Genomic DNA, 12,445 nt, shown 5'->3' on the forward strand with positions numbered 1-12,445 from the left:
TGGTACTGGCATTGTTTCATTCCTGATGAAATTCCTGGAGCCGTGTTCTAATTCCTATCACCACAGGAAACACATGCCACAAATCCTCACATTCCTGATCGGAAGAATGTACACAGCCCATTAATGGAAAAACTAAAAGGGCCGAGACATTGTTCCTCTCTGCAGCAAAGCACGGTAAATGTTTACAGACTGTGAAAGGTTTCCCCCACTTAGATTCCAAAGCCTGTTACTCCCGTAAGGAGTTAATGCAAATCATTACAAAAGTACATATTTCCAAAGCAGCATTTTGACAAGTGAAGGACAAAAAAGGTTCTGAATTGCCTTTATTACTTAGAAACACGATTTCATCCATTCATTTAGAACAGGCCTGATCTATTCATCATGAAATTTTCATAAAATGGATTTTTTACATTTTCATTCAAGAACAACGATACGTGTATCAGCCATAATATTTATATACATAACATGTATATGACCTCCTTGTTTCAATGCCCCACTTAACATATGTGTACGTACATATTGTATATCTACGTTTACAGAGTGTAATCCCTGTTTTTCTGCATAGTTTATCAGCCCTCTTTCACTCTATCTTCAAAGGTCAGGACCCCCACAGGACCATCACAGAACAGGTATGATTTGGGCGGTGAATCAGGCACAGCAGAGTTGCTGGAGTTGTTAAACACTGTATTGACTACTAGACACACCTACATCACTGTTCCACAGGTGGACTACACTCTGTAATTGTAAATCTACAAAGTGCACCTGTATAGAAAATGGAGCTAATCAAATGGGTGCTGATTATGTCACAATAATTCTGTTATCGTCTTATCATACAATACATGGATATTTCCGCTAATTTTTGCTGACCAATGTTGCCTATTGTGTTTACTTGTGTGCTTAGTTTGAGCATTTATGTGGATTTCTTTTAAAAAAATGCAATCTTTTTATTAATGCTATATTTATTTAGGATATTTTTAAAAATTATATTCCAAATCCAATGTCTGAATATAAGTTTTACTACACGTACATTGTTCTATAAAGGTGTAATTGCATTATATTGCTATTATATTATCATGATATCCATGGTATAATATGGTCTTAATGATATTAATATTGTTTATCATAGTTTTGTTTATCTAGGACAAAATATCAGCAAAAAATATAATCATTTTGACAGACCTAGATTATTTTGTAAGCTATAATCAAGTGCAAATTTCTACAGAGGTCCAAATCTGAACATTAATTTATACATATATTCAATAGTCATTAAATTATAATATTTCTATTAATTTTTATTAATGTGTTACTGTGCCCCTTGATATTTTCTAGGTGGTAAAACAGATCTTTTTGTATTAAATTGTATTATGGCGAAAGCTATGAAGCAATAATAGTTAGATTTAAGGAATCGACAATTTGAAGTTTTTGACTGAAAGATCAGAAATGAAAATGATGATTGATTGTAAGAAGCTTTCATTGTGGTAAAAACCAAAATAAAAATATTCTTTCTTTCTTTAACTTTCTTAACTTTCTTTAAAATTATAACAAACATGTGATTTAATAATGCTCTTCGATCATCTCTCCAAGTTCATACTGAGTTGTACCGTTATGTGGAAGCTCATTTGCCACAAACAGAACACAGCTAATATATTCTACACCTCTGCAAACATAACTAAGATGCAGGCTTGTATGACCATGATATGACAACATGACAGGTCTTTGAAGCTGCACATGACACATGCAGCAGTGTGTGTACCAGAAGACTATAGGTAAAGCAGGAAAGTCTGAAAGGATCCCTGTGAGGCCCCAGTGGGGAGCAGCTCTATCCTGATTGGATTTGCTCATCTCCAGCTTGTTGGAGCAGAAGCAGTGATTAGAGGGTCTGCTGAGACTCTGCTCTGGATCAGAGCGATGAGACCGGTAATCAATGCTCTAATGCCATTTGATCCACTTCACTGCTCAAAGACTTTCCTAAAAACCTCAGCACTCACACACACACACACATTTATTGCATGAGGAGACATCTGCAAGGAAATGTCTTTCACATACACATACTCAAGCATACATCATACATATACCCATACTACAAAGTAGATCTGAGACAATGTCTATGGTTTATAGTATGAATTATAATAAACAGCTAAAGTTCATTGCCAGGCACACCAGAATATGTTTTAGCTTTAGGGAATAAGCAGAATACATACATTTTCAAAGAAATCTACAAGGATCTGAAAAGGTGCATCTCCCTTGGTACTGTAAATGTGTCCCCTCACACACACACACACACACACACACACGTTGCTTCCATTGTACACGTTAGGATTTTCAGTAGACATAAAGATTCCTGTAGCCAATGAACATTTGTCATGAGTGGTGCGATGAACAAGGAAGAAGAGGTAAACGCAGAGGTATTTTATTAACCAAGAACGTACAAGAAAAAAGAAAAACTATGAAGAACACTAAACTAAAGTCTAAGAGAACTATGAAGTAAAACATTAAACATTAAGATGAGGACAAACCAAGCTAAATCTAAATGGAAACAAGACGGAATAACACAGATCGGAGGGAACCAGAGACAAGAATGACATAAAACTATAAATGTTATAATTGAAATAAAAACTTTTGAGAAGTCAAAACATTTTCCTGAGAAGTGACCGTGTTATGTGACATTTCACATAAACCAACACACACACACACACACACGCACGCACACGCACACACATACATACAAAATATTTTTAAACAACTTACTTCATACTTTATCCATCTAAAACACACAAACCAAGTGTACATCAATTCGCTAGAGCATCTAACTACCCAAGAGAAAGGCAAAAAAGGAGCCGCTGCTGTGTTCCTGCATTTACAAACATTTACTCTCTAAATCCTCCATTGAAAAAACACATACCAAGTGTACAAATGTCACTAAAACATTTACCTACCCTAGTGAAAGACTAATATTATAGTCTTTCACTAGTGTTATTCGCCAGCTTGAATTCTCCATTCCACCTTAAATAATTAAATATTCAAGGCTTATGGAATACAACTCTTCCTCCTTAATTTGCTTGCTTTCAAGATGGCACCAGTGTACCTGTCAGCATGTTGTCACTCCCTATCTCTCCTTTGTGTATTGATGCTATTTTTGTGTAAACTATTGTGTGTACCAGTGGGTTTGGACTGTAACCTGACTGGATCTCAGGCTGAAACTCGAAGAGAGCTCCACTCCGGAATAGGCACTTCTCTGAGAGAATATACTGGCTTCAGTGATGCTCTCAGAGACACCAGTGCTTCAACTTAGCCTGTTAATCTCTGATGACACACTCTGGACATTTTATGGCTAAGTCCATTAAATATATTACAGATTGATTCTTTAAGGGAATATAGGTTGCTGATTGAATAAATAAGCTTTATTCAGGGGACATATGGCTGAAAATGTTAGGGGCTCGGGAAAGACGCAAAATGTTGCAGTAAGGTTGTAAACTGAATCACTATTACCATCAGTAATAAACTTAACTAAATATAATATCTCAAATACAATGATTTTGAGCACAATTATGTATGTCAGCCAATTACCCTATATAAAACGCGCAACTCCAGAGCAAAACGAATTAAGCAAATTTCTGAGTCCACTGACCTGGGCGTCTGGGTATCATCCACTCGGTTCCCAAGCTGGAACTCATGTGATTTGCTCCTGTGGAGGGCAGTAAAGCCAGGCAGCAGATGGATGAGTTTGCGGCTGGATGGAGGTGGAGTCCCAGGGGCTTTGAGCCTGTTTCGACGGCGGAGGGGCGGAGTGCCCGGAGGGGTCATGGTGTTGACCAGCATTGGTGTCCGTGGTGGGGTATGGGCAAAATGCCTCTGCCTGGGGGACGGGGGAAGAGAGCGGTGGCCCATGTCCAGGCCCAGGTGAGGAGAGTCCACCGTGAGCCGATCAGGCTGGGGGTGGGGGTGTAGGGAGTAGAAAGGTGGGGCCAGGGCTTGAGGGCTGTGGCATAGGTGCTGGCTGTAGCGGGATGACTGCAGTTTGGGGCTCTGGGCGAGCTGCAGCCGGACCCACTGACCGGGCTCCGGGACCCCAACTGGAGTGTTCTCTTTACCGGATTCAGACATAGGCCACTGTATTGACCAGTCTTGTTTAGACTGGTTACTGTTGGTTCCTGTTCCAATCACAGACAGACATCAGATGTTAAAACATGTTTAATTTTAATGATCTATCTTTATATATTTTATTTTATAAATACTATGTCTTTTACAATAGGCAAGAGAAATGAACAAACAAGCAGTGGATTGTGAGGAGAATAGAAGAGAAGAGAGGAGAATGAGAGATGTGAAGTATAGAGGAATATAGAAAAGAAAAGAATAGAAAAGAAAAGTGAGAAAAGTGAAGGAGAGTGAAGGAGTGTGAGTCTGATACCATGAGTCACATGGAGGGTCAACAGTGAGGAGAAGTCAGACAGCATCTATCACAACAAAACAGAGACAGAAGTGAAAACAGTAAATGAAAGGACTGTGTTTTTTGTTTAAAGCCAAACTACTCCACACCGTGTCTGAACATGAAGGTAATGGCGACAGTGTGACAGGAGACTTTTATTGTGCAATGAGGATGACGAAGATGCAGACAGACTTTCAGAAGGGAAGAGTTAAAATGCAACGGTGCTTCACCTCCATTACTATGCAGTTTGTCGTCCTCAAGTTGTTCTTGAAAAGAAAATAACAAATGTATATTCATTACTTACAGAAAGTACACTTTCTCAGACAATTGTATGACCTTCTCTATTAGAGATACAGGAGGGGTCAGACTAGCGTTAAAATGAAGAATTGTAAAAGAATTTTAAAAGTCTTTCACAGCTTCTGTCAGTACAGGGCTATAATCATTTACATATTTTAAAATATTCCTATTTTTTTTTATGTAGATTTGTATTATTAATTATATCAAGGAGTGCTGTTGTCTTAGTATTGCACTGACATACATAATCTTTATGACCAAAGGATTTCTCCCTAAACGAGGGGTTTGTTGAGCTTCATTCACTGTCTGATACAACCCAGACCTTGACATTGTGTATTAGTTCATCTGAGAGTGGTTTTTATATTTTATATCTGTGGTGTAAAAATCTCACAGATTAGATCTCCATTGAGCAAGATGTCATTTTAACCCCAAATACTAGCAAACAACATTTGTGAATGTGATTTTTTATTTATATATTCATTCATTTATTGTCTGTAACCACTTATCCAATTTAGGGTCGCGTGGGTCCAGAGCCAACCCAAAATCACTGGGCGCAAGGCGGGAACACACCCTGAAGGAGACGCCAGTCCTTCTGCTTATATATTTATATTACTTATACTCTTTTTCTGTAACGTTCAGCTCACATGAGAAAAATCAAAGTGCTTTGAGGTCCTTGAATAGACCAGTTTATGCTCCACAGAGCAGGGCTTCCATATGAGTGTGGCCATATTTAAAATATTTTAGTACAGAATCAAATTCATGGTCTGTAACCGCTTATCCAGTTCAGGGTTGAGGTTGATGAGGAGCTTGAAGTTGACTCAGTTTCTGTGTGCAAGTGCATGCTTCAGCCCAATAAACAAGCAGAAGTTGGCATAGTCTATATATTTGTATCATATTCTTTACAGATCGTATCATCTTTAAAAAAGCATGTCTTTTTAAAGCATGTTTAAACCTGTTTAATCGTGACTGATCCATATGAATTCATTCATGACACCGATGTCTTCTTTAAAACTGAGAGGACTCATTTACGAACTTTGATTCAAATCAAGTGGAACCAAGGAGTTGATTATGTCCAGAAATTTGTTCAGACATTTGTTCAGAGAAATAGGGGATGCACTGTGGTGTGTAGAGTCAGATTTATCACCCATAATGAAACTGCAATATTTGCAGAGCGATTACAAAGATACCAGGTGAAAATGAACTCGTCTCCCTTCATGTCTGAATAACCGAGAAAAGGAGATCATTTGCAAATCAGAAACTACTTTTTTGTGTCAGAACAATGGACTGACTGTCCCAGAGCTCAGACTTCAGCATCTCTGAATGTGTTTAAGATGACTTTGATCAAAAGAAAAAGGAAATGCCAATAACATTTGTTTAGTCCCCATTCTGACAGGACACACACAGAGGTCTACACATCAGCTAATCATTGTGATTGGTTTTTACTGATTTTGTGATACTACATAGAAATAAGTTCACATTTATTATTGCACCAATACCTGTAACTGAGAGTTTGTTTGGTTTCCAGTGGCACATTTGCAGTTTCCAATCTCTTTTTCTCTCTATTCAGTAACTTGATAAGACATAGCACTAATGCTGGATTACACCACAGCGTCCCTCCTTCCTGCAAATACCCTCTGCTCTGTTAGTGAACTTTTTCTATTAGTGAGCCACCTTTTGTTCCAGCTGATAAGCTCCCTATTTCTCTCTCTCCCTCTCCCCCTCTCTGTAGAGCTTTGTGCATTCAGTATTAAACCCTAAATAAAGGGAGAATAACGGTGGAGGGAAGCAGCCGGCTGACGCATCAAACACTCTGAGGTTGGGTGGTGTTTTCATTGTGTTTAAGCACTAAGTGCTTTATTTCCCAAAGCCTTGATGAGAACTAACAGTAGAGAGACAGGCAGGAACTTCACAGAGCTGCTCAATCCTACCCTTTCCAATTCAGGCTCATTTGAGATAGATGGCACTTTTTACAGAAACATTATGTAACATGCCTTATCTGTAGGGGTGTAACAATGCATTATGGCATCACAATGCAAAATTACAACAATGCGCCTTGTGAAGAGCTGGCATTCTGTAAACCCCTTCTCCGAAAAAGTTCAGATATTTTGCAATAAAAACAATAATCTGTGATTTTTTCCTTCTCTTGAACATTCTTCTCAACATGTCGCACTTCAATATGTGTAAAGGTACCATAGATGTGGAGGTGTATGCTGAGATTTTGGGACAAATGCTGACATCAAAGTGGCATCGTTTAACAAACATTCCATGGTTATTTCAGCAAAAGGTTGGCTGGCTTCATTCTGTTTGAGCTTCAACAGAATAGCTTCATAGACAAAGACTGCATGTGCTTGACTGGCCTGTCTGCAGTTCAGATCTGTCTCCTATGGTGCATCAGAGAAGATTCAGACAACAGAGACCATAACTGTTGAGAAGTTAGTTAGCTGTTAGTAAGCTAGAATGGCCCAACAATATACGTGCAACACTGCAACAGTTTGTATACTCACTTCCCAAATTATTAAAAAGTTCATTTGTATAGTATGATGGTAATCATGCATTTATCCCAACATTTTTTAAATATGTTGCAGGTATCCAATGAATAACCTATATTGAACAAGAGCAAAGAGAGACTAGGCAAGCCTAGTTTAGCCGGACTGCCATTAGCCATATAGCCATTATCACTGAGGTTTTTCTGGCATTTCAGAAACAGGAAAGCCCAAAATACATACCCTTGTCATTCGAAGGCCTGGAGAAGCTGTGGTGCTTCATATCAATGTCTTTGTTTACAATTAGTGTTGTCAAAATACCAAAATTATGACTTTCAATAAAATACTTATATATACTTATACAATACCTAAATATTTCAATCTTCCAGAAAATGTTCAGGACTCAGACACAATCGCAATCTTCAAATCTAGGCTAAAAGCTCATTTGTTTAGTTTAGATTTTGGTAGTTAATGCTCCCCCATAGATAAAGGCGGCAGATCCATGGGGTCCATGGATACAGGGAATTATAGTAAACTGAGACGCTGGTGATGTCGTCCCGCCATTTCACGAGATCACTCGGGTTTGTTGATGGTGAAACGGAGGGATGCCAATGTTTCAGGATGCTCTCGTGTCTTTGTGTCCTTTTGGTTCTCTCCTTTTAGTTAAAGCTGTCATAGTCAGATCTGCCAGAGTCATTAGCCACACTCTGGAAATGTTCACGTTCTCTGCTTAACATTCACCCAAACAGAACAAAACTAATTCCATCCCTCTACCTTTTTCCGAGTAAACGACCGCAGACCTGTCCAGTTGGACATTGATGGATGGCTGATTATCAAGATCCTGCTCCATGCTTCAGACCAGCTGCCCACGCTGCAGCCACCATCAATTGCCTTGGAGCTGCCCACCCTACATTGAAGTTTTCATGGACTCCTAACTCTTATTACCAGTAGATCGACCGGAGGAGGGAAGGTCCCCTTTTGTGAGCCTTGGTTCCTCCCAAGGTTACTTCCTCAGCTCAGCATCCTCAGGTAGTTTTTCCTTGCCACTGTCGCCCCTTGCTTGCTCTCCTGGGGGATATTTATATTCTTTACATTTTACGGTTAATGTTAAAACTTTATCTTTACTGGAATTCTGTGAAGCTGCTTTGTGACAACATCAGTTGTAAAAAGCATATGACAATATATGTATGATCATGGAAAACCTGCTATTTTCTTTTCATACAAAGCTACAAAACTGAAGCACTGAGATGGCATTAAAGCAACAAGATAACATTTAAGTTTTTAAAAGCAAGCACCTTAATATTCTATCAACCAAGTAATCTATACTTAATAAAGGAACAGGGCATCGCTGGGAACATTTCTATAAGGACATGTCTGTTTTCATGTAAAGTTAAACAAAAAGCTTTGCGGATGTAATTTACTCGTCATAAAGTCAGTAATGGTGAGATGTGACTGTGTATTCGTGTCATTTTAAGGACAGACAAAATGACTTTCTGTTTGTTACAGAAAAACAAAAGGCTGGGTCACAGAAACATTCTCCAAACATAAAGAAGAGACTATGATAAATATTACCTCAACAACTTTCAACACATTTCTTTTCAAGGCTCCAGTAAAACGCAGCTGCACCGCATTGGATGGTGGACCTACAGCGCTGAAGCAGTGTGTTCCAATTCAGCTCTCAACTCTCTGAACCCCTTGAACACTTAAACACGCATTTTTTAAGTCCAAAAAGAATACTTGCCCAGGGAAAAGAGGACCTCTGGTCACCGCTGAACGGTTCCAAATTTAGTTCACAAACTGGAATGTGAAATATGGCTGAACTAACAACAGACGGTTTAGTGGCGCCACCTTAAGTTCTTTCGGTGAAATACGCCTGAATTAACGGTTCCTACTTGCGCATGCACGTTTCAACATTAGGAGTCAGTAAGCACAAATGCCTTTTGTAGAGGCTGCCCGGTAGGCGGCCCAGCAAATAATACAATCAAGGTGGTCAGTGACATTTTACACTTTTCTTTGTGCTTTTGTCAGTTAATCTGACAAACAACAGATTGTAACTGCATTTTCCCAAAAAATATTACTCTACAATCTGTTTTGGATACCTGGTAATAGCTGAATTTACTGTCTTTAAGTGTCTGGATACTTTTAGTCATATGTTGTACTTGTCTTTCTATGCTTTAGGAAGACATGGATGAACATGACATGAGAATAAAAAGCAGGAGACTGAGGGATCCTGAGGCATATTATATTTGTCATATTGAAAAAGGCACACAGTCATTTTTTTTTACGCCTGTCAACTCCTGGCAGTTTGTGGATTGATGTACAAAAAGACCCAGATGTCCAAGCATCTGGTCAAAAAGGCACAGGGATTTATTACAAAAGTTAAAGTGTATTTGCTATAATCTCCTTTATCCAAAGTAATTGTCTCTCAATAATTAAAAGTATATTGGTAACTTGTACATTTTGAGTTTTTATTTGTACCTATTCTTATGAAAATTATATCCATAATAATTATATTCTAAATTATTTATACCCATAATATCATTGTATAATACAGTTTTATATGGAACAATCCCTTATAATGTCTGGCCTAATCCTGTATAATTGCTTATAATTGTATTATATAAAAAGTGTGTTTATAATATCAGGATTCATACACATTATAACTATTCATAGGACATGATGATTTATGGCATGTAACGCAGGCAATCTAAATATTATGAGGTATCACACACTCTCAGAAAAACTGTAACTGTGGTGGTACCTTTTCCTGTCACTGTGTTGCTACCCTCAAGGGTACATATCCAATACCTTTAGTTAGAGAACATAATTGCACCATATTCTGTAATAACTGTAGATTTTACTGTTGTGCTGAATACATACACCCAGTTTATTTCCAGAACTTACATTATGTTCTTATATTTACACAGTTCTATCATGAAATATTATAAATAATCACCTCTCCTATTGGAGAACAGAATGTAATGTACCTTTAGGGAACACAACTGGACTTTAAAACCACTGTTGTACTTTTAAAGATATATTTACAAAGTTTGTACCTATAGTGGCAATAATGTATATACCTCTACCATACCTGTGCATGCCACATAATGCCTTAAAATGCATTTATAATGCCTAATGAATACAGGGTTTATAGAAAGTGTGACCAGAAAAAGTTGCCTTTTCACTTGGTCTGGAACAATGTGTATTTACTTTTGCTGAGAATGAAAAAAGAAGCAATACTTCATGAATCCCTCACTTGCCAGAACTGTGCAGCAGAAACGAAATCCCAGACCTCGTAACGGAAGGGGAAAAAATAAAGAAGCAGACTTTTATAGGACCAGACATTTACACAAAGCAAGAGAGGGTGACAAATGAACCCTAATTAATGCTTGCGGCAAACCAAACTGCTGCAGTATAATATACAAAAAAGGGAGAAAAAAAGAATGATATAACATAATTTACAACCATTTCATACCATTCTTGAAAGAAGAATTCGTTGATATAGACACTGGGACCTCATTTTTAAAGGCACAAAAAACTGATCTGAAACTTTAGTATGTAACATCTCACACAGAAACTGTGATTTAAAAAGAAAAACTTTACAAAATAATGAGCGTATATTTAAGCAAGCTTTGACCCATGTGTAAGCAGTGCAAATTGGAGACATCATGTTGTATAATAGAGATTTGCAAATAAATGTGCAAACCATCCTCTCACATATCCATCTATTCCGCATAAATTAAAGAAGAATTAAGGAAGATTAACACTCACATGTTCAAAATAACTTTAAAAGATACAGAATATAAAAAAAGTAATTCAGCATTGCTTGCTGTATCTCATTCTATTTTATTTGTAGTGTTGTGATACTCTAGCTTGTTTTATTTCACTCTGCATTCAGATTTTTTCATTTTAATTATTTTAGTCTATTTGTAATGTTTTTTAAACTCTTTTTGAAAAGTGCCATGGTGACTGAGGCCAACAAACAACACATTTTTCCTCACCTCGACCTCTGAAACAATAACTTCTTCCATACAGTCTTCAAAGCTTCTATTTTTTATCTTTTGGTCTTGCACTCTCATGCACAGATGAGCGGAGGAGCCCATATTTAAATAACCACATTGACCATTTATTGGTAAATGTGGGTGTTACAGAGGCGGAACATGAGGCTGGTTCACCTGTGCACGTTTTGAAGAAGGTTGTGATTTATAAAGAGAAAACTGCAGTCAGGTGTGCGTATGCACGGTTTAATAAATCATATATATATATTTTTTTGGGTGCACGCTATTTTCTGGCTTTTGTGCTTGCGCACACTTTTACTCGAGAATGCACTCACAGTTTTATAAATTTATGAATCCCCATATGTTTTCTCATACAAATTTTCTTCTGAAATAATGTTAATAGGTAGTTTGTTAACCTTTTCTGACAGGCTTTCCTTCTGTGGGAAGACTTTAGACTAGATCTTGGAACATTTCTTGGAGAATTTGATAGTATTCAGCCACAAGGACTTTAGTAAGGATGACTAGTTCTGAAATGCACCTCTACTTTACCCCAATTGTACAGGATGGAGCTCCAAAGTTCTCGGTACTGGATGGAGCTTTTCTTTTTAGATTATACAAGCTGAATGGGTACAACTGTATCTGCATCTACAGTGGGTGAACATTAAAACTTAATGTTCTGAAAATGCAGCATTAAATTTAGGAAATGTTGTGTAAATTTGCTTTTCCCACAAGCACTTAACCAAAATCTGAGCCTGACTGTATATGACAAACTGGAGATTAGCCCCTAAGGTCTTGGAGTTTTCTACAGTTCCAATGGGTTGAGTACTTGGAGCACAGCTGAGGCCAAAAAAGCCTCTCTACCCCACTCCAGTTTTAAGAGTCTGTTGCACCATGTTCCCACCACTGAAGGAGGGCTCCTGTGGGCATGGCCAGCCATGCTGGAGGGCCCTTCTCTCATGTTGATGCCATGCCATGAAAGAGGCTTAAACATGCCTTTTTAATTACTGAGGAGATGATAAACAAGCCCCTTGAAACCAAAAGTTTGGACCACAGTACACACTTCACTTACTGGCTGAGGCCTCTGTGCCAGGATTGGCACGACAAGAATTTGTTTGAGAAAATTAAGAGGAATATGGGTCACAGGTCAGAGAGCTTCATCTCAGTCTTGGAGACTTCACTGACTTTTCTGGCTCTAACACACCTGCCTCTGCTCATGAAGGAGTAAAAGTAACATGGTTGAACAG

The 12,445-nt window shown here is 38.1% G+C and overlaps 1 protein-coding gene across 2 annotated transcripts in view; it reads right to left on the reverse strand.

The window, feature by feature from the left end:
* LOC136676922 (kinase suppressor of Ras 2-like) overlaps nt 1-12,445 on the reverse strand; it is a 125,442-nt gene that overhangs the window by 80,914 nt on the left and 32,083 nt on the right. For both annotated transcript variants that reach the window (XM_066654221.1, XM_066654220.1), the window contains exons 4-5: nt 4,657-4,692; nt 3,629-4,151 (exon numbers count right to left, since the gene is read on the reverse strand). In XM_066654221.1, coding sequence (XP_066510318.1) covers nt 3,629-4,151; nt 4,657-4,692 — 559 coding nt within the window. The remainder of the gene's footprint in view (nt 1-3,628; nt 4,152-4,656; nt 4,693-12,445) is intronic.

Source organism: Hoplias malabaricus, chromosome X2 (assembly GCF_029633855.1).
Source record: "Hoplias malabaricus isolate fHopMal1 chromosome X2, fHopMal1.hap1, whole genome shotgun sequence".
Classification (NCBI taxonomy): Eukaryota; Metazoa; Chordata; class Actinopteri; order Characiformes; family Erythrinidae; genus Hoplias; species Hoplias malabaricus.